This window comes from Phaseolus vulgaris, chromosome 5 (genome assembly GCF_000499845.2).
Source record: "Phaseolus vulgaris cultivar G19833 chromosome 5, P. vulgaris v2.0, whole genome shotgun sequence".
In the NCBI taxonomy this organism is placed as follows: domain Eukaryota; kingdom Viridiplantae; phylum Streptophyta; class Magnoliopsida; order Fabales; family Fabaceae; genus Phaseolus; species Phaseolus vulgaris.
The window spans coordinates 38,682,582-38,705,742 of NC_023755.2; the positions used below are offsets into that span (position 1 = coordinate 38,682,582).

Consider the following 23,161-nt stretch of genomic DNA (forward strand, 5'->3'; position numbering starts at 1 on the left):
AAAATATCATTATTCATAATCCAAATATTATATATATTGAAAAATCAAACTACTTTTAGATTTACAAATCCGCAAAAATAAAAATATAAATAAATAATAATAATAATAACATTAATAATAAAAAAAATATAAATATAAATACACAATAATAATAATTATAAAAATAAAATATTGGATACATAGTAATAAAAATAAAATACAGATTAAAAACATAAATAAAAAATTGCCTGTGTTCCATTAGTAATATTTTTGTATATTGCAAAAATTTGTTTTGGAAAAAGATATTTTTAAATAAAAATAAAAGCATAAGAGGGTTTTAAAGAAATAAAATGAGTGCAATAGAATGAGATGTACCAAAAAGAAAACAGTTATCTGAATCCTAATAAAAGAACCCTAATCGCAAAACTCAGTCACTGAAAAGCTATTCCGCCGCCGTCGCGCCTTAGCCGTTCGCAGTTCCGCCGCACGCACCGTCAGTCTCTCAGCCCAACAGTAACATCTCTTACTCTTTTCTCCCAAGTGCAGTTGCTTCTCTTCTCTCCCAAGTTTTTTCATTGAACTTTGTTCTTCGCATTTTTTCCTTAATCCCGTAAGCCAATTTGTTGAGAAGTTTGTTTATCTCCACATTAATTTCGTCCTCACAATTTTGATTTTCTTTTTGTTTCTTTCTTTCTTCAATCAAACTTGTTAATCATTGTTTGTTTTTGCAGAGATGAAGGTGAAAAAACAGAGGAGACATAGAAAAGCTTTGATCTTTTACACTGCTTGCTGTGGTTTTCATAAGCCTTTCAAGATTTTATGTGACGGGACATTTGTATATCATCTTCTTGACAACAAAATGACCCCAGCTGACACCGCACTTGGCAACATTCTCAGGGCTGATGTCAAACTCTACACTACCAGGTCTCCTTCTCCCCTTCTCTTTTATATATTTATTTTTATTTGATGAATTATTTTTGATGTCTTGTTTTTGATGCAGTTGTGTTGTGGCTGAGGTTAAGAGACTTGGTCGCTCACATATTGAAACTTTGGAGGCGGCAAGTCGACTTATAGTTGCTAGGTAAACTATGTGAAATGTATTGTTTTGTAAGCGACTGTGTGAAAATTATCATTACTCTCACCACAATTTGCTCAACTTTGCACAGGTGTGAGCATGATAAATGCGTGAATGCAGTTGATTGTATCAAGGAGGTTGTTGGGGAAAACAATTCTGAACATTTCTTTGTTGCTAGTCAGGACACTGAGCTCCGTAGAGAGTTGCAAAAGGTTTGATATTAGGTATTAGATATATAGAGTTGCAAGATAACTGTGTGGAAAACAAAGCATATATTCTTATCCAGTTATAGAGAGTTGATATTAGGTTTTATTCTTTTTGACGATGATTCAATTATAGAGATTTGTTTCTCCTATATTCTGATCCAGTTATATCATTCCTATTTCTAATCCCATTCAATCAATCCATTGTGGTTGCATGTGAAGCATCTTACTGTTACTGATTGAGTCATTTGGAAGCATTTTCCTATTTGGTGTTACTGAATGAGTCATTTGCAGTAGCCATTTCTAATTAGAACGATTGAATAAAATTTTCTTTAACATCTTTGCCTTAGCATCTATACTGTTTTTTTTTTTGTAATTGTGTTCCTATATGTCTTATAATTGATATATGATAATGTATTCTTTCTATGCACTCCTCCTGTGTGATCTTCTCAGCAAAATAAAATTTGAATGCTATGCTTTTATAATTCTGCAATAGGTGTAGAAATATACACTCTGACATACTATTCTTTTTAATATACTTGTATCAGGTACCTGGTGTGCCTCTCATATATGCTCTCAGAAATGCTCTTTTTCTTGAATCCCCATCTGCATTTCAACGGCAATATGTCAAAACTTCTGAAAAAGAACGGTCTCATGTGACTGAGAAAGAGTACAAGATATTGAATGATATGGTGATGAATAAACGGACTAACGAGGAAGCTAACAATTCCATTACTGAAATAGTGGAAAAAGTGGATTCAGGGGATGAAACCATAAATGTTCCGGCAGTACAAAAGAAGAACAAGAGAAAAAGAGCTAAGGTTGACTATGACAAATTAGTTATTTATTAATAACTAGGAAAGATTCTTATATATTAATTAGCAGTTTACGATTTCCATTGTGTTATAGTTTTTTCTATAATAGTGCTTTTCAACTCTGCAGGGTCCAAATCCACTCTCATGCAAGAAGAAGAAAATTAAAACCCAAAATATTGGTCTTCCGAAGGTATAAGTTTAACAATTTCTATTTATTTTTTAATTTCAAGACATGAACATTTTGCTTCTAACTCTCGGAAAATTTTTCCATAGATGATTTTGAGTTTAAATTTGTGTTAGTGTATCACATCCATTCAGATTAAAATTATATAATTTATGCTGTTGTTTTTGTACATTGAAAATATAGAACAATTTAGTAACTATTGTTTCTATTTAAGTGTGTTTTGGTTCTGCAAGCAATTTTTAGCAATTTCTGAAGATGAACATCTTTTCCCCCATAGATTTCTTACATGTTCATTAAATTTTGCTTCTATGCAGGAATCGAAAGGAGACAGTGCAGTGAAGAAGAAGAGGCCTAGGAATAGGAAGATGAAGAGCTCACATAAAAAGGAAATGCCTGCACAAGGAGGCAGTTAGGTCCATTTATTTTATTCTTAGTAAAGGAGAGCTCCTTCATGGAAGGTTTAGGGTTTATGCAAAAGAAAAATGATTTTTTGACACCCCATTTTTTCTTTGCTCCTGATTACACCTTCTTTAAGTGTTGAATTACTTATGTGTAAGGATATTTTTGTAAAATAATAAAGCATAAGATGAATGTCATTTGGAGCATTGGATATCAAATTATCAGAGCTAATTACTACTTTGGGTTATTTTCATAGTTGTATTTGGTAATACAGCATGGCATAAATGAAAAGAGCGTTGTTTTTTCTGAGGTGAAAAGAGTAAGGTTATGTTAGAAATACATTATAAAATAAAATATACATAAAAAAATTATTTTTTGAGTGATTATTGTGAAATAGAAAGTATTTTATTTAATTATAATCTTATAATATCAAAGAGTTATTAAAAAAATTATACTCTTTAATAGTTTGTTCTCGTGGGAGAACAAATGGAATAGATAGATGGGGAGAAACAAATTAATATAAAAATATTGTAAAATATTTTTGATAGAATGTATATTTCTCGGTACCAGTATGAAATTTGAAATATTGATTATATAATTTTTTTTAATTTTAAGTTAAAACCTCAAATGAATATGAAGAAATTTAATTTTTAATTTTTAACTTTGTTACTTTTTAATTTATTAATTTTTCTTTCTAGATTGTTTAATTAAATCTTTCTATTTTTAAGATTACAATAACAATTTTGATCATATTTATTTATCTAATTCATTTAAAAAAAATTATTTAGCTAATTTTTATTTTTATTTTTTTAAAAAAAATCTTATACGGGATGGACTGATTCACATACATAGGTATGACAATACGGATTAACTAATTTTGTATAGGCCTGTCCTGTTTGTAAAATTCGTAAAATGTGGATTCGGTTGATCCGCTCTGGACAAGGAATACAAAATTTTAAAATTATCCTTGTTTCCAAACAAAGGGAAACATTTGACATATAACACACTTTAAAACGACCCATTTCAGTAATTCATCTTTGAAACATTTTCATCCTTAAAATTACCACGTTTCACAAATAAAATTTTTAAAAATAAATTATTATTAATATATATTACGAAATTAAGAACTAAAAACACTTTGCTTGGGATATGGATTAACACACATTAATAACTATGGATTAGCACACATTAATAACTGCATTATAGAATAGAACTCAAGTGTTCAAACGGCAAAGTCAGAGTGTTTGTATGAAATCTATCTATAAGAGTGGAAACACACCAACATGGAAAATGAATAAAAATTATATTTAAATGGAAAATTTATTTCCTTCCACTATGAAAGCAACCAAAATCATGTTAAATGATTCAAATGGCGTTAAAAACCTATAATAAAAATATTACAAAACTGAGATGAAGAAATCACAATAACAAATGCAACCAAAATAAAAGTTCAAATAATAAGATATAAAAATGGCGTTAAAAACCTGCAATACAGAGTGAACATAAATGAGATGAACAAACCACAATAACATATGCAACCAAAATAAAATTTCAAACAATAAGATACAAACATGGTGTTAAAAAGCTGTAATAAAGAGTGAACATAAATGAGATGAATAAATCACAATAACATATGCAACAAAAATAAAAGTTCAAACAATAAGATACAAATATGTCGTTAAAAAACCTCTAATAAAGAGTGAACATAAATGAGATGAACAAATCACAATAACATATGCAACAAAATTAAAAGTTCAAACAATAAGATACAAATATGTCGTTAAAAACCTCTAATACATAGTGAACATAAATAAGATGAACAAATCACAATAACAAATGCAACCAAAATCATGTTCAATGATTAAAATACATTAATGGTAATACAAATTGAAAAATCAATAATACATATTGAATAAAAATGACATGGACAAATAAAAATATGCAACCAAAATCACATTTCAAAAACTAAGATACAAAAATGGCTTTAAAAAGTTGTACACAATTTGCTGCCAAGTAAAAATGAAAAAATGGTTTAAAACACCATTGAGTCATGCAAAGGGGTTTAAAAAAGGAAAAAAGTGAGAATAAAATACTGAAACATAATAATACCATACAAAATTTCTATCACACGCATGGTGTTCAAAGATTACATGTTCATTCTTTTGTAATCAACTCCATGAAGAACAAAAATGAAATAAATGAATGATTGAATACAACAGCCTATATATAGTGTAAATATCATCACCATTATCATTCAAAATTCAAAACTACGCGCCAATCAAACAAATTCTTAATGTAGTTATTAGAAAAAAGATCTTTAGTATTCGGTATATGCATAGTTGCCAAACTTGTGAATTTTTTTTTCTAAGTAAAGTTTATGACTTTAAAATACTTTTAGAAAAACAATTAAGGTCCTGCGGTAAAGACAAAAGAATGACATTGGAGAAAAAAGAAGATAAAGAAAGTATCACTATTATGAAGTGGACTTTGAGCCTAACTCAACCTCATAAAACCGACTCATGAGATGAGGTTTGCACCCACTTATATACAATGAAATGTCCTAATCTCTAGTCGATGTGAGATCTCCAACAAACCGCCCTCACGCCGAGAGTGACAAGTGGCCTGATAAGCCCAACAAACACTCGCTAGGATAAACTTGAACCTGACTCTGATACCATATTACCAAGTGAATTTTAAGCCTAACTCAACCCCATAAAACCGGCTCATGAGGTGAGGTTTGCACCCACTTATATACAATGAAATATTCTCATCTCTAGTCGATGTAGGATCTCCAACAATCATTGTTTGGATAAAACTTGTTGCAGAAGATCACCTCGTCCTTTGAAAGACTTACAAAAATAAGGCAAAGATCGTACTTTGCGATGACTTTGTAGAGGCATAACTTTATAGAGAACTTCAAAGAGAAATGGAATAAAAAAAGCATAGACTTGAATGAGAGAAAATAACAAAAAGTTAAAAAATAGTGAGAGTTTTTATTTTGCAAAATTCCTCTTTTAGTAAATTTAATTTCGATTTTTTTTTAAAATTCTGGTGTTGAGGTGGAGAAAGTTATCCAATGGATTTCATTTGTAATAATATAGATAGAAGTGAAGATCCAACTCATATAGGTGCATGAATAACCTACATTATGAAATTATTTTTAACTAATAATAAACTTTTAAGAAAGTTCTATTAAATTTTAATTTTTAAAAAATAAAATATTTAATATAGAAACATGTTATTTTATTCATTTCATATTTATAAACTGTTTTAATGAATAGATTATTGAAGGGTATAACAAAAAAATTAGTTGTCACTAGGAACTTTCAACTACTTATAACTAACTAATCATTATTTAACTAATTTTTCTAACTAAACAGAAATCTGATTCAACTTCCACAGCTATATATACAGAGATTTTAGAAAATATTCATTGTTTTGGTTCCTTCTATCTTCTTTCTTTCTTCGCAGGTTTCTCAAACATCGATCATTCACCATGTCCGATCATAGTTCCCATCTTTCTCCTCACTTCGACGGTATCTTCAAACTTTTTTCACACTCATTTTTCTCTTGCTTATACTTGTTTTATTATTCTACTCTATTTTTTTGTTCGGAAGTAATTTTGTGAACTGTTGAATTTATGTGCAGCTCTTACTCCTGATAGTGTTGGGGACAGTGTTGATATGATTGACGTAAGTTTATTGTGTAAGCATAAATATAATATTGTGAGATTAGAAAATTTCCCTACATTAAGTTTTTAACTATGTTTCTTGAAACATTTTATCTTCTCTCTGTCCTTTTTCTTGATATCTGTGATAATCTATAAACCTTTATCAACTTTTTTCTGTGTTGTTCTTTATTGTTTAATTGATCAAGAATTGTGAAGGTAAATAACAAGAAAGAAAGAAGTTGTCTTTTATGTCTACAATTGCCTTTGTTGATTATCGAAATGAAAGACTATTACTTAATTACAACAGTTACCTTTTCTCACATCTGGGATGCTGAACCTGTTTTCAAACGTAAGAAAAAACTATGATTTCAAAGTCATAATTACAGATGTTTTCCTTTTATGTGTTAATCTTGTGTTAATGTGACTATTTTTCAGTAAGAATCTTTAACTTTATACACGCAAATTTTGTTCATAGCTATGGAAACTTTGCCTAAATTTTGTCCATAAATCTTCATGGAAACAGTTTAAGTTTGTGCAAATTTGTTTAAGTGAAAAAATTGTAAAAAATAAATCAAGGATTTAGCTAATCCATTTGACACTCTAAATAATTTTCAGCTTTCAGGTGAGCAGTATCTAGAAATCCTGGACACATTCTCACCAAGAGTCAGGAGCCGTGTGGAATTTCTCATAGAACTGCAGGTTTGATGTTGTTGCCATTTATTCAATTGTTGTGTGATCACTTAGATGACAGTGGACTTATTATTGTAATTATTATTTACAGTGATAGAATACTCTCATTTTCTTCAAAATTTTTGTTTTGTGTCAAGAGTTGAAATGGTGGAAGTATCTACTGGAACTCCAAAGAAACGGGAGACACTTAAGAGAAAATGCCAGAGATGTAGGAAGTATTTGGTTAAATAGTATCTTGAACTCTCAAAGAATGTCATAGAATTGCACCAGTCATTTTAGATAATACACCTCTTTGCTTCTATTCAATTTCAAAACTCTGTAGGTTAATTTTTAGATGTAACAGAGAGTTTACTTCCATTCCTCTCACTTCATATTAGAAATTTCATTTTTTACACAGACAAGGGGCTGAAGTGAGGTTCTGATTTTGTTTCAATATGCAGAAACAACATGATAAGGTGCAGGCTAAGTATTTTGAGGAGCGATCAAAGTTGGAGGCTAGATACTTGAAACTCTACGAGCCAATCTACAAAAAAGTATGTACATTGTTTATTATGGAACTTGTTTATTGGTAAGATATCTTATTGATTTATGAGATTTTGTGCTCAAAGATGGAATAATGATCTTATTGACAGAATCACTCACCACCTTATCATGGTAACAAATTATCTTTTTTTTGAATTGTTTTTGTTCATTACAGAGGCATGATGTTGTCAATGGCCTCTTAGAGGTAGAAGCTACAGATGAAGCAGACAGAGAGGGTAAGTTATTTACTTTTGTTTACCAATGTAGTCTTGTGCATTTTCTTCTGATAGCATCTGGACTCTCCTTTAATTCAGAGAAAGGAATACCTAACTTCTGGCTAACTGCGATGAAGACTAATGACACACTGGCTGAATTGGTAAGGGAATTTATGTACATATGTTTTCTACAGTTTCCATTGTTAAAAGGATTGTATAATAGTTATGTACTTTCATTTTCCCTCTTATTAGATCACTGAAGCTGATGAGGGGCCTCTCGAATATCTTAGAGATATCAAGTGGTGTAGAGTTGAAGCTTCCAAGAGCTTCAAACTGAAGTTTTTCTTTCATCCTAATCCTTATTTCAGAAATACTGTGCTAGCAAAAACATATCATATGATTGATGAGGATGAACCAATGGAAGCAACAGGGTAAGAAATATTTGTTAACTTGCAATTGTTTATATCCATGTTTTCATTTTCTGCAAATATATCTTCAATATTTAAACATTAAACATCACAGGATGGAGATTTCGTGGCATAAAGGAAAGTGCCTGACACGAAAGGTTCTTGAGAAGATGCCAAAGAAAAAATCAAACAGTGATATGCCACTCACAAACACAGAAAAATGCAAAAGTTTCTTCAACTTTTTCAATCCTCCCCGTGTTCCTGAGAGGGATGAGGATCATGATGATGGTGGTACTTCCAGTAATAGTGTACCTGTAGGTCTCTGATTTTAACTATCTATGATCTAATTGAAAGTTATCAAACATTTTCACTGACCATTGCTTTTGATGCTTTCTTGGATAGGTGGAAGAGATCCAGAAGGATTTTGACTATGCGTAAGTTAATTAAGTGACATTTCTTATTCTACTTTTGATCCTAGTGATCAACACTCTAGGTGTATCCGTTGGTCTTGATGGTATTAGATGAATTCACTTCAATAAAACTATAATTTCTAACAGATATTAACCTCTGGAAGAAAATGTTAGACATTTATGGAATCTAGTAATGATAGATGTGGCAAGATGAATGTTTATGGTGCTGTTTGCTACCATTTTTGGTTTATTGAGATGCATTTTTGTTGATGTCTGGAAGTACAGCTGTGTAATTCGGGATCAAATCATTCCTCGTGCTGTTTCATGGTTCACGGGGGAGGCTACACTGTGATTTTTGGGATATAGATGAAGATGAAGATTATGAGGGATGAGCATGATCAAGATGAAAAGCAAAAAAGAACATGGTATGAAAAGAGTCCATAATTTTGGCACATTCTGCTTCATTCTTAAACCAGATTGATTTATTCTTAAACCAGATTGATTTATTCTTAAACCAGACTAGATTCATTGATCTATTTTCTTTATAATTGTTATTGGTAACAGTGTTTTGTTGGTCTAAATTGCAGATTGGTGATAAGGAATGCCCTATTGAATGGAAGTAGCAGTGTTTTGCCTTGTATAAATACTGTAGATATGTAGGGCTATTTTTGGTCATTTTACTGTTTGAGTTTCCTATTGAGAACATCTAATAAAACTCAAAAATCATAATCAATCTCATTCGGCTTCTCATTTCTAATATTTTCACAAGTATTAATTATTTTTTTAAATTATTTATTCTAAATATTAATAAAATAATGATACTATTCTTTAAAAAATAATAGTAAAAAATAAAAACAGTACATTCTATAAGTCTTTTTTACATTCAAAATACAAAAAAGCAAATATTTAATAATAAATTTTGAAAATAGCGAATTTCTTTAAAACAAATGACGTAAGCTTTACTTTCTCCATTTTTAAGAAAAAATAAAATGACATTTTTTTATATTATTTACTTTCTAGGAAAATGTTGTTTTTCGTTAAACACGGGAAGTGATTTTTAATTGATTTATATAATTCTTTCAAAGTATCCAACTCAATTCCAGTTTTTACAACACAAAAAAATGAAAAATTCAATTCAATTAAAATAAATGACATAAACTTTACTTTCTCCATTTTTAAGAAAAATTAAAAGGACATTTCGATATTATTTACTTTCTAAGAAAATGTTGTTTAATTGATTTATATAATTCTTTAAAAGTATCCAACTCAATTCCAGTTTGAGAAATGAAAAATTAAATTTAATTAAAACTATCTTTACATTGTACTGATAATAGTTTTTTTTTTTTAAATTGCAGGATATTATTTATTTATGAACTATTATTAATATATTAATAAATAAATAAATTAGTGTAATTTGTTCTATTTTTTTATCATTTAAAGAATTTTGGCCCTTTTTTCCAATAAACACGTAGGAAGAGTTTTATAGCGCCACGTGTAAAAGTTTTTGTTTTTAGTAAAATATTTTTTTTTCTTAAAAAAATTGTGGAAGTGAGACGTGTCAAAACCTTCAGTTTCTGTTTCCTTAAAATGTACCAAGCATAAATTCGTTTTAGGACTAGTTGAAGAATTTGGGTCCCTTTTATAAAAACACTCGAAAAGAGAGGAATGCAAGATATTAATTATTTACGAAGTATTATTAATCTATTAATAAATAAATAAATTATAAAATAAATAATAATATATAAAAATAAAAATTAGTATACATATAAAAAAATAAAAATAAACATACTAAAATTAATATAAACAATAAATAAATAAAATGAAAATTTCAATTAAATTAATTTTTTCTCACGTCTTCTCCCTAATTGAGATAACTGTATTTTTTTTTTTTTTTTTTGACTAAAAAAAATTAAGGAGATTCTTCGTTATAACAGTTTCTTTTACACAATTTTTTCTGATTTTATTATTTAATATATCTTATTTTATTAGTACAATAGAATATTTGTTCATTATAATTACTTGAAAAATAAAATTAATTTTTTAATTTTTAAATTAATATTAGTGTACAGTTTTCCACACTAAATCTCACATATTTGATAAAATAACTTCTATTATCACTCTTCACTCCATTTCAAACAACTATAATTTTTGGTAAAACTATTATTCTTTTGTATTTACCATCAAGTCAATCATAACTTTAACGTCAAAAGCATCACACCCTCCGATCCCAAAACTACCAATGAAAAAAGAAAAAAAAAACTTGAAAAAGAGCTCGAACGGGAGAAGAAGAAAAAGTTGTTTAATTAATTCATCATTTTTCTTGTACATGTTATTTTTTGTTTTTTAATTTTGACTTATCCAAAAAAAAAATTGTATGTATGTATATTAAATTTCTATCATCATGAAAGTTGAGTAAAATGCAGATACACATGCACAACAACGCCTGTGTTTCCACTAATTTGAATAACTAAACGGATTTTTTTTATTTAAAAAAAAGTATTTTTTATCATTTAAAAAACTATTCTATTAGTATTGAAAACATTTTTTTAGTTGTCATGAGAAAACATTTGGTTTAACTTAGTCATCTAAATTTGGTTTCATATCTTCAGAAATAGTTTTTAAATTTTTTTATATCATGACAAATAATTGTGTTACAACAAGGTTTGTGGATAATTTTCTCTCCCATATCTTCTATTTTCGAATTATCTTGAGATGAAGGTGTTTCATGTTGAAAAATATTTGCATATCCATAAGTATCCTATTGAATTTAATGATAATGTTTATAGAGTTTGAGTCGGGCACACTATCTCTTATCAATCTAGCAGCACTGAATATTAATAATCTTATATAATGTTTCTTCTCCCTTTCTTCCTTCGTAGACAGTGCAGCTTTAGTATATAATTTATCAGATTATCTTAATTACTATATTAAGGCATAGTTAAGAACTCTTAAAGTTGTTTTATTTAGGTTGAAAAGATTTACTGTTTATGAAAATAGAAAAAGTTTTACCAACTTCACATGGTTTCAATTATGTCTGCTTATATAACGTGTCTTTCACTTTTCTTTAGAAATTAGAATTTGACCAAAACACTAGTTTATCACCGAATATATTTAACTATACTTATCATGAAAAAACCATTGTTCCAATCATGTATTTGTTAAATCATGTAAAAAGACTTTTTTATCCACAAATACTAGTTGTAAAGATTAGTTTTTTTTTTTCCTTTTATTTTCCCTACTAAACCAACTTTAATTACAGTCATGAGTTAAAAGTTTATATAAATAAATGATAAAAAAAAAAAAACACTTGATAGACATAGACATGTAGAATGTGTTTACATTACATATTTTTTCTATATTTCTTGTTAAATATGGTAAGAGACTAATAACACAATACTTGCTACAGCACTGTAATGAAAATCTTGAACACTAATAAAATGACAGATATTAATGATTATTATTATTATGAAGTTTTAAAACACTTCTTATGTCTTGAAGTCAAAAGTTACTCTTACAATGAATTGACTTTTCAATGGAATAGAACTAATTTAAACACACTTTTAGTCTTTATTTATATTTCAGTTGATTTTTGCCTTCTTCATGCTCCAAGCACTCAATTTTGTGATCTTGACAGAGGCAGTTCCATTGTTGAAAGCATATAACTGTGCCTTGTCATTGATTGCTATTGTGGGATACACTCTTGCTGTGATGCAGGCCCTTCCTTCTCCTTCAAAACTTTCTACTATGGAGTGATCAATCTGTGTGAATGTGAAAAACAAATGTCAGTTAGTTTATTGTTTCAAATATGAATAACCAATACATGATTCATTTTCTCTTATGATCTCTTATGCAAAATTCATTGAAGAAAATCTAACAACTATAATCCATGATGGGTCACTACAATCCACAAACTTACTTTTCATGATAAACATTTCTTGTAAGCTTTCATGAATTACATCATCAACTTACCAAAGTTCTTAGAGAGAGCTTCTCAAGAAGAGGGTCCACGTCCACAAAAGTTCCATAGGTTGTCTTGTCGTTATCCTTATTCAAAGAAGACCTGTCAAAGTATTACATCAGAGAGAGAGAAAGGTTTGACAAATAACAAAGTTTGATGAAAGGAAAGAAAAAACATGTGCAGGGAAAGGGACAGAGGACAAGGACAAACCTGCTTTGGTCGCTACACATGAGAACCAAATTTTTACTTTGGTATCTAAATATTCTAAAGAACACTGCTGTATACTCTTGCAAGCCACCAGAAGCAAAAACTAACAAACCAAAGGGTCCCAAACCACCTTTTACAGCTGCACCCTTTCGACCACACAGAATTTGAGGATCTTCCCAATGGTCCAATACTTCGGCCTTTCCAATCTTATTCACTTCAAATGAAACTTCAACATCAGCCTGCAATATAAATGCAAGATTTAACATATATTGCAGGTATAGTAATAGTATATTTCTCTGAAAAGATTGTTCTAAGATGTAGTAAAAAGTACCTGTGTAGCAGTAACACCAGTGACTTGAAGAATTTCACCACCATTGACCACTTTGGAGGGCCAGTGGACAGGGTTCACACGCAAGCTTTCAATTTCAACCACCGGCCATTGCACCAGCTGTTTCCCCGATTTATGAAGCCAAATGGTCCTTGGAATAGTCTGCAAATATTATACTTTTCCCTTTATTCAAATATTTTGATCAACACAGTTTTTTGTTTTGTGTGTCTATCACTTCATGGATTGTTGTATGCAATATTAAACTGCTTATCATTAACCAATCTAATTAGCCATAGATCAAGAAAAACAACAAATGAAGAGATTAAGTCCAACTTACATGGATTCCAGACCATCCTTTCTTGATATCATCAGCAACACTTGAGGATTCGTTAACCCAACCGAATAAGACCCTTCTGTTCTTTCCATCTTCAAAAATGGTTTTTGAGGCATAATATTTTCCATAGTCGTGTCTTAAAACGTGTTGAGTATCCTCAAATCCTGTATCCGGAGTGAAGATATCCTTGGTGTAGTCATAAGTCCCAATCAGATAATGATCATGTTTGGTATCATCCAAGCTAACCTTGAGCACATGCCTAACATTATCACCATTCACTGATGTGTCAAGGCCAGTAGTTAATGGGCTCTTGTTCAGAACTGGATAGAAATCAGGGCACTCCCACATTCCAGTGCCTTCTGCTGAATGAAGGGGGTGTTCTGCTTGGACCCAATTAACAAAGTTCTTGCTCTTGTACAAAATTGCCACACCCCTTCTGTGTACTTTGCTTCCAATCACCACCCTCCAGTACCCATCTTTGCCTTGCCAAGCAGTGGTGGGGTCCCTAAATGAGCTAGAATTGATCTGGTTAGCTTCAGTTGGGGCCATTAGTGGATTTTTGGGTGACTTAACCCATTCCAAGAGTAATGGGTCAGAGAAGTTTTTGGGTATGGCTAAGTTTTGAACTTGGTGATTGTTAGGGTCAATTCCTGTGTATAAAATGGCTGGTTTGCCCCCAGGAAGGATAGTGGCTGAGCCTGACCAACAACCGTTGATATCAGACTGCTGAGAAGGGTATATGGCATGATCCAGTGGAGTCCAATTCACTAGATCCTTTGATACTGAGTGGGCCCACACAATATTGCCCCAAACAGCACCTTTTGGATTGTATTGGTAGAACAGATGGTAAAGTCCTTTGTACCTCATTGGTGCTGCACAAAAAGCCACAAACAACCTTATCTTCAGCTAACAATAAACATAATATATTGTCTGTAATTATGCTTTTTTATATATACATATGTATACATACATACACACAAAAGTATAGAACATAAATGAAGGTGTGACAGATAATAGAACTAACCATTAGGATCTGCAAGATATCCCCAGCATAGCATCAGATGACAAAAAGAAGAAGCAAAATGAAAAGTGGTTAGAGATATAAAATATTTCCCATAGAAAATTGCCTTAAGGAAAGAGATTTTAGACTATTTGGTGTTGTAGGAATATTGTACCATTTATCCAATTCTGGGGAGGTTGAAAATGATAAGCAGTTCTATAAGGCTGATGATCAGAGGAGTGAGAAGAAAGAGTCTGAAGATTTCTGTAAACATGGTGAGTAGCTTCAATGGGAAGAACACCATTGCCATGAATGAGAAAGATTACAGCAAAGAAGAAGATTGGAGAGAGGGCCATGGTGGCTTTCAATGGAAGGAAGTGAGATGCTGGGAAGTTGTGTCTCGTGTCTACTTATAGATTGGGATCTTCTGCAACAATTTGGTAAACAGTGTTACAGTTTTGACTATTAGAAGTTTATTGTCTTCAAACAAATAGTACATTATCCATTATGAACACAAATAAAATAAAGTGAACACAAGTCATCAAGATTTTTTAGCACAGTTCCTCTTTTCATGGAAAAAAACTGCTGGCTATTGTTGAATTTGCAGATGGGGTATGACAGAAATCAAAGTAATTGTTAGTTTTCTTTGCAAATATTTAGAAAAATCAAAGATTGAGTCAGAGAAGCATATCTATGAAAATAAGTATATTGATTTTTAGTTTTCTTACTATTAAATTAATGTTGGAAGTCAACTAAAAGCAGGTGTAGTTTTTTATTATTTCCATTTTCGTTGGAAAATATGATTTCTACGTCATTGGATTCATATGGGTCAACAAAACACAATTATACTATTATTATTTTTTTCTCCTAACTTCCCAGAGATGATTTGCAACTAGCTCACGTATATTTTAATATTTTAAAAATAATAATCTTTTCACAGACAAAGAAATGAAGCTAATGAAAATAATATGAAAAACAAATAGTTAAGAAAAATCATATGAAATATTTTTTGTTCAAATAAACAAAAGGAGAAAAAAAATAGAAATAAAAGATCGGTTTCTCTGTACAAACACTTTAACGACTTTTGGAACTTGTTTTCCAACACCGTTTTCACATGTGAGAGAATAATCACAACTTATATAGTGATAAAAAATTCTTAAAATAAAATTTATTTATGCCTCTTAAAGTGAATAATAATACAAAATATTGAAATAATAATAATAATAAATCACTTATGAAATATTATTCGAAATTTAGAAGGAGGAAGAGAATTAAAAAAAAGTTAAATAAATGATTTATTTATTTTATAACTACTAAAAATATATTTACATAATTAAATTTAGAGTATTTTTAGGGTGAGATCTTATATTTTGCATACTTTTTATAGGTATCTTATGTAACGTTAAGTATGATATACAATTTCTTAAGATTTCTTTCAGTTTTTACTATAATAGTATATTTTGCTTTAAGATCTTAAATAACTTTATGTCTTATAGTATTTTTATTTTTTTTAGCTGGAAAGAATTAAAGGTATGAACTTTTTCATTATTTTGGAGATTTAGAAAGTTATCTAATTCATTTTTCATATTAATGTTAATTTTCCTTTTAAGACGAAATACAAATAATAGATCTTATATTTAAGATTTTTATTGCAGATGTACAACTAAAGATGTTTTAATAGTTTTATATATATATATATATATATATATATTATGATATTTTTTAATTTCATTATCTTTAATGTTTTTAATTTGATTTCATTAAAAAAATGAGATAATATAATTTTTGCATATTACATGCAGATGCACTATATGAAATCATTATTATAAAGTTGTCACCATCAACTTATGTTGATTTGTAAAAAAAAGTAAAATCAATTTAAAATATTTGAAATAGTAAAATAAAATTTAAAAAATTATCAGGATAATAAAAAATAGTAAAACAAATATAAGTAAAAAAATCAGAGGGACAAACTAAAAAATTAGAGGAAAAATTATATGATTACAATAAAATTATTAAATAAAAACTAATTTTAGAGACCTTATTAGTCACTTTATTGACTAAATTAGATATTATTTTATAAACTAAAAAATTATTGATATATAAAATAGTTTCTATTATTAATAAAAAAAATAAAAATTTAAATTGGATACTAAAGTTTTAACTACTAATTACTTATGTTTTAAATTAGTCTCTATTAGCTTTTTAGAATCTAAAATATCAATAACTAAACATAGATAACTAATTTAAAAATAATTTTATAATATTTTATTAATAATAGAAACCACTTTAGATATCAATCATTTTTTAGTCTCTAAATTACTATCTAATTTAATCAATATAGTGACTAATTATTTTTTAATAATTTTTTTAGTGTATTTCCACACTCAATAAAAATTTTATACTCATCTTATATTTATTATTTTTTCCTTTATTTTTTTTCAATTTACAATAAAAATATATATTTTTAATAACAATATTACCCTGAAAAGTAGATTATTAAATGGTTGGTGATGACATACCTCAAACAGAAAGATTTCATGAGCCTAAACCCTAAATTTTGTGAGGTGTGTAGATTTTAGGCTTTATTTGGTGATATTTAATGATAATGTTGGCAAGTTGAAAGAAAAAGAGGAAATTGAAGTTATCCATGGTAGGATTAAAGGGTATGAACACATGAACTGCAACACTAGCAGAAGATAATTTCAATCTTCTTCTTCCTCTTCTTTTCATCAACTGCTCGTGCTTAATCACTTTTGACATTATCTAAAACTGTGGAGAATTCAGCATGTCCAACTCAGAATAATCCTGTGCTTATCCACACTTTCTGTTTCCACCATAAGTTTTAAGTTTTAAGTTTTTCTTCAACCATGACTTCAATCCATCTATATCCATTTCAACATTCATATTTCATTTCTCGTGATTGCATTCAAATTCATTCAAAAGTTATAAACTACTGAAGTGGGTTAGTTTTTTATTTTATTTAAAGAATTATAATTTTATTTATGGTTGGAGTTTAACAAAAAAGTCTCCATTAAAATAACCTTTTTTTTTATATAAAAATCAACAAATTGACTTGTGATTGGATAATAGTGTAAAACAATAAAATCAATGCATAATTTTTATTTTTCGCTTTTACAGTTAACAATACAAGAAAATCATTAAATAAAAATTAATTTTAGAGACTAAAATAATTAGTTACTATTTGATTAAATTAGATATCTTCTTATAAAATGATTTTTAAATTGGTATCTAACCATTAGCTACCAAGGTTTTAGCAACTTGCTACTTTATATTTTAAATTAGTCTCTAATAGTTACTATTTGATTAAATTAGAGATCATCTGTATCTAACCATTAATTACCAAGATTTTAACAACTTGTTACTTTATATTATAAACTCTAATAGTCTTTTACACATTAATTTAGAATATAACATATTACTCGTTAAACCTTAGATAGTTAATTTAGATGTAAAATTAGAAACTATTTTATAGATTTTTATTAATAATATAAAGCACTTTAGATATGAACAATTTTTTAGTCTCTAAATTAGTATCTAATTTAGTTAATATAGTGATTAATTATTTTTTTTTCTAAATTTGGTTACTATTTAATGATGTAATTTTAATATTTTATTGTTTTCTGGTAAAATTATTGTTTTTTTTTATTTCACAATTTTTTCTAACATGAAGTAGTATCTATCCTATACTAAATTAAAAATAGCAATAAATTTAATGTCAATTGTGTCAAAGTTTTAATATTTCATTATTCTTTTATTTTATTTTTGAAAAAAAATTAAGACATGGGAAAATTTTAAAAACTTCTTTACATTTTTCCTAACTTTCAAAATTTCGAAAATTTTGGGCATGAAGCTTATCTTTTTTAAATTTTCACCTTTCACTTTCATAATTTATTGAAATCCATACTACCTGCAATTTAAGTCTTTAAAAATGGTAAAACATCTTAAGTGTAATTTGAATTGATTTATCTTTTCCATTTTTACAACCACCAAATCACCTAATCATTTTACTAATTCAATTTATTTATAGAAATATATTTTCTATTACTTTTATATTTTTAATTATAGTTTTGATATTTTTTAAATATATTTTTATGTTTATTGTATGAAAAATAGTAAAAGTTAAGATAATATTTTTTTGATGTTGATGATGATATGTAGAATTTGAAATATATATGAATTAGGTTTGAATGTATATAAGTAATATATATTAAGTATGTTGTGATATACATCAGTGAAATACATCAAATTGATTTAACTAATATGACATTATATGCTAGTCATAATTTGAATTGTGTATTAAATATTATGATTTATATATCATATACATATGATTATATGATTTTACTAATATTAAGATATTAAGTGATGTGAAAAATTGAAAGTAAGTTTATTGAATATCGTGAATTCTGGGTTTTAGATGTCTTAAACTTATTGTGTTTCTATAAAAACTAAAGTATGCAATGTTTATAAAAAAAAAAAGTGTATCTAATTGAACTTGTTTGATACTTATTTTTCGAAATACATCATTGAATAATTTTTAATAAATATCGTTGTTATATGAATTCATGTATAATCTATATATGGTTAGTATATTTCATGCCAAAATACGTGAAGATTAAAAATAAAAAGACAGAAGCTACAATTAATTATTTTTTTAAAACAATATGTAAGTATAAACTTTGGGAGCAACTCTACAGTTAACTGATGAGGTACTATTTTATTAATTTTAAACCCTAATTTAAGTAGTTAATATATTTCTATAAACTAATAAAAAAATAGGAATTAATGTAGGGACAGATTTGGAGACAAAATGTTTTCATTTTTCCAGCCACTTGGTCATACTTAAATTCAAAGCATACAATTACAATAATGTTTTCAATTGTTTATCTAAATACTAATTAAAGGGAGTGTTCTTCATTTTTTTGTTGTTGTTTATTTCTCTACTAAACGTTGCAAACCATCTTTTTATCACTAATTTTTTTAAATAAAAGTTGTAAATTCTCTCTGACTATTATTGCTTTAACTTTTGTTGACCAAGTTTCAAAGTTTTTATCAGTGCACCTTTACATGAGTCGTAAACCATGAATCTACCAGTAAAATAAATATTAATAATTCTTGTAAAAATTATTTTAAAACTAAAAATCTGGATCAGATCCAAAACATGGAAAATTACGTGTAAATTTTCAAATAATTTCTCACACTTTGTTGTTCCCACTAAAAACAAATTATTAAATAACAATTAAAATTAAAATAAAAAATAATTAATTATTTTATTAACTAAATTAAATACTATTTTAGAAATTAAAAATTTATTTATAGTCAAAAGTAGTTTTTATTATTAATAAACTTTATAAATAATTTTTAAGTTAATATTTAAATTAGTTACTAGATTTTTAACTATTATTTTAGAAACTAATTTAGAATCTAATAAATATCGATAAGTAATAATTAGATACTAATTTTAAAAAAGATTACAATTTTATATTAATAATAAACTACGTTAAATATTAATAATTTTTTTAATATTTAAAATCATTTCTAATTTAGTATAATAATAACTAAATATTTTGATTTTTAAAATTAGTTGGAGTGGAAAAAAATAACCATAAATCCTATAATAATTTAAATTTTCCCCACATGGTTCATGCAAACTACTCTATGAAAAAAGGAAAAAGAAAAGGTCGTGGTAATGAGATATATAAAGTGTTATTTTTTTCACCACGTTTTTAGTATTAACTTTTTTATGGCTTTATAAGGTGCACTTAATTTTTTTTAACAACCATTCATCTCATGTGCCATTTAATTTAATGGACCTACTTGTATATAATAAAAAATTAAATTGATCACATTAAATTTGTATTACTTTTATATAAAAAAATTATTATATAAGATATTCATAATGATAGTTAATAGTTAGTTTTTTTATTCTTAAATTAAATTATTTATTTTAACCATTATACTATTTACAATATTTATTTTGATATTTTGACATTAAACTTGAAGATATTTGTTGATAGAATACAAGATAGTTTTTTTTTATATTAAACTCTATTAATTATCATAATAAAAGTAAGATGTCTACTTAAAACTTAAAAGCATAATATCTTACTTTATTTTAAATTTAATTGAAAAGTATTAATATAATATAACTATTTAAAATGAAAACGATTTATTTAACAATAACTTTTTTTCACATGTTTAATATTAATTTATCTATTTCAATCATTTTATATTTATTAGTTACTTTTAACAAAAAAAAGTTATCAAAAAGTTTTTAGAAAATAAAATTTAAATTAGTAACTATGAATTATTTCAGTTTTTATTATCGATCATTTTATTATACCTTGACTTTGGAATGCATCAATACAACTAATTCGTAATTAATTTATAGCACATCAATCTAATCTGGACCAAGTTAGTTATCAATGTTAAATCTCATTATTTCATTCCAAATTAATTTAGGTAATTGTCATTTTCATTATTTCATCTACCTACCCTATGGAAAAAAAAATCGTAATTACTTTCATAATTTTCCTTTACCTAAAAGAGAGAAAAAAAAGAAAAAAATTATTTTCTTCTTCTTGACTTTTAATCATATTGAATACTGCAAAAAGTAAAATATTTTTTTTCTTCAATTTTATTTTTATTTTAGTGCCCACCTTGTGCATACGGAATTTTGAAAAGGGATTTTTAATTAGTTACGCCGTTTACTATTTTGACTTGTTAATGTGTAAGCTTTTAAAACGGAATGCTTTTAGACTCACAAATTTATGGCATTTTTAATTTCATTTTCCTAATTATTTACTACCCAATTAAATAAAAAATTCTACCTCTTTAATAATTAAAAAAAGTTTGTAAAAATTAAGTACAATACAGTTTTCTTTTTATAAATCTCAGAATTAAGAAATTGGTTAATTTAGTTCATCGTATTAAATATGTCTTGACTTTATACTTTTTAAAACTATATCTAAAATTAATAGAACACTTATAAACACTTAAAATTAAAATATTCCACAAAACATTTATTGAATTAATAGAAAATATTCATTCTAGTAATAATGTTTTAGTATTAATTCTATACTTAATAAATGTTTATAGAATAAGGATATAAATATTCATTGGAGATGCAGGATTTACAATAATTTATAAGGAATTGAGTTGAGGAGAAAAGAGAGAAAAACAATAAAAAATATAATCAATAATTGAAAAAATAAAAATAAAAATTAAGACAGGTGATTCTAGATTATAATTTAGAAAAATAACTAATTATCAAATTAGTGATTAAAGTGTTCTTTTCAGTATTTGAATAATAGAGAGTTTAAGTCAAAATGTATTATGAAATACATTTCTGTATTTAAGTTTTGGAATTTTTTTTTATTAGGCTTTTCAGAACAATATTTTTAAAATACTTTTTTGAAATATATTTTTAATTTTTTTTTCTGAAATTCTTTTTTTGAATCGTATTATTCGAATTTTAGATTTGTCTTAATGAGATTTTTCTGAAATTTTATTTTCGGAATACAAGTTTATTCTAATTTTCTTTTTTAAAATGTATTTTTATAAATTTCCAATTCTGAAACGAAAGACAATTCTAGAACCCAACTATTTATGAGATCCACGTTAATTTGGCATTTCAATCACAAAAGAGACTGTACTTATTTTCTCTCTCACATTATTTTTAAATATGATTTTAATACTAGTACAAATACATTTTAAAAATTAAGGAGTATGTGTTTATTCTATTATTAAAATAAGGGTGTAAATGTTTATTTCAAAGTTAGAAAAAAATACATGAATGTAGTTTACAAATATATTAGGAGAAGTGGATTTAAATTTTTTTTATAGAGAACTGTAATTTTAATATTTAAAACAATTATATTCTTAATTTTCATAATCTTTAATTAATTTTTTTCCAGTATATTGTTTTTAAATAGTAGAGGATATGAATGACATTTTATTGAAAAGATCAAATAAATGCATGTAGTTTGGCGGAAAAAAACTATCCAATTCATAATTATTCAAATCTATATTATTTTAGGGTAGTTTCTTCCTGCACCCCTACAGTTTTTTTCCTGCACCCTATAATTTTTTAAATTTCGAAACTGACCTCTACAATTTTGGGATCTGGGAGTGAGCTGCAGATTCATCAATCCGGAAGTGAATCATGTTGCATTCTGGATGAGGGGTGCTCCGGAAGCAAAGTTTGCATAAATTATTGATTTTTGGATTGCTGAATCCGGATGCCTAATTTCTATTACGGATTGGTGGATCCAGAATGATTTTTTTTAATTATGGATTTCTGAATCCGGAATGCATATTTTGAATTACGGATTGGCGGATCCGGAATAGTTTTTTCAATTATGAATGTTTTGAATTTTTTTATTTTGGATTAACACTATCATTCATGTACTACCGGAAGCATCAATCCGGGAGATTACCGGATGCACCAATCCAAAAATTTACCATAAACGCCAATCCGTAAATTTACCGGATTTCATAATCCGGAATACAAAAAAAAATGTATATTTTATATAGGAACAGTTTTGTCTTTGCGCAACTTTGTGGGCGTGCAGGAAGAAAAATGTAGGGGTGCAGGAAGAAACTGCCTACTTTTAGTCAATTTAAATGGATTTATATCAAATCCAATCCATATATATGGATTTCAAGTCCAATCCATTTAATTGGATATAGATTAAATATAGATTATATACATTTTTGGCTTCTTCTTCCTGCACCCCACG

General features: G+C 27.4%; 4 protein-coding genes across 8 annotated transcripts; 3 read left to right on the forward strand and 1 right to left on the reverse strand.

Moving 5' to 3' along the window:
* Nucleotides 1-325: 325 nt before the first annotated feature.
* On the forward strand, nucleotides 326-3,649 carry LOC137835844 (uncharacterized). 4 transcript variants are annotated; one of them, XR_011085160.1, is made up of 8 exons: nucleotides 326-492; nucleotides 711-903; nucleotides 980-1,060; nucleotides 1,146-1,266; nucleotides 1,806-2,078; nucleotides 2,200-2,262; nucleotides 2,571-2,756; nucleotides 3,515-3,649. XR_011085160.1 is itself a non-coding variant. In XM_068644559.1 (7 exons), the coding sequence occupies exons 2-7, from the start codon at nucleotides 713-715 to the stop codon at nucleotides 2,667-2,669; spliced, it is 828 nt and encodes a 275-aa protein (XP_068500660.1). In that variant the 5' UTR covers nucleotides 353-492; the 3' UTR covers nucleotides 2,670-2,879. The 4 variants fall into 4 exon arrangements, 2 of the variants coding, with proteins under 2 accessions (XP_068500660.1, XP_068500661.1); XR_011085161.1 differs by having other exon boundaries at nucleotides 327-492; nucleotides 2,571-2,767; nucleotides 3,541-3,649; XM_068644559.1 differs by lacking the exon at nucleotides 3,515-3,649 and having other exon boundaries at nucleotides 353-492; nucleotides 713-903; nucleotides 2,571-2,879.
* A 2,447-nt stretch (nucleotides 3,650-6,096) lies between these two features.
* Nucleotides 6,097-8,187, forward strand: LOC137834423 (nucleosome assembly protein 1;4-like). Its single transcript, XM_068642478.1, has 7 exons — nucleotides 6,097-6,191; nucleotides 6,304-6,347; nucleotides 6,941-7,024; nucleotides 7,456-7,548; nucleotides 7,713-7,773; nucleotides 7,852-7,913; nucleotides 8,005-8,187. The coding sequence occupies exons 1-7, from the start codon at nucleotides 6,152-6,154 to the stop codon at nucleotides 8,185-8,187; spliced, it is 567 nt and encodes a 188-aa protein (XP_068498579.1). The 5' UTR covers nucleotides 6,097-6,151.
* An 88-nt stretch (nucleotides 8,188-8,275) lies between these two features.
* On the forward strand, nucleotides 8,276-9,289 carry LOC137834424 (nucleosome assembly protein 1;2-like). The gene is made up of 4 exons (XM_068642479.1): nucleotides 8,276-8,473; nucleotides 8,562-8,593; nucleotides 8,855-8,994; nucleotides 9,157-9,289. The coding sequence occupies exons 1-3, from the start codon at nucleotides 8,276-8,278 to the stop codon at nucleotides 8,919-8,921; spliced, it is 297 nt and encodes a 98-aa protein (XP_068498580.1). The 3' UTR covers nucleotides 8,922-8,994; nucleotides 9,157-9,289.
* Nucleotides 9,290-12,007: 2,718 nt separating this feature from the next.
* Nucleotides 12,008-14,788, reverse strand: LOC137835845 (beta-fructofuranosidase, cell wall isozyme-like). Of its 2 annotated transcripts, XM_068644562.1 has the most exons (7): nucleotides 14,572-14,788; nucleotides 14,421-14,429; nucleotides 13,400-14,268; nucleotides 13,066-13,224; nucleotides 12,738-12,973; nucleotides 12,539-12,629; nucleotides 12,008-12,327 (listed from the first exon to the last, which is right to left on the reverse strand). In XM_068644562.1, exons 1-7 carry the CDS (start codon nucleotides 14,750-14,752, stop codon nucleotides 12,148-12,150), a joined length of 1,725 nt encoding a protein of 574 aa, XP_068500663.1. In that variant the 5' UTR covers nucleotides 14,753-14,788; the 3' UTR covers nucleotides 12,008-12,147. The 2 variants fall into 2 exon arrangements, with proteins under 2 accessions (XP_068500663.1, XP_068500664.1); XM_068644563.1 differs by lacking the exon at nucleotides 14,421-14,429.
* Nucleotides 14,789-23,161: the final 8,373 nt, after the last annotated feature.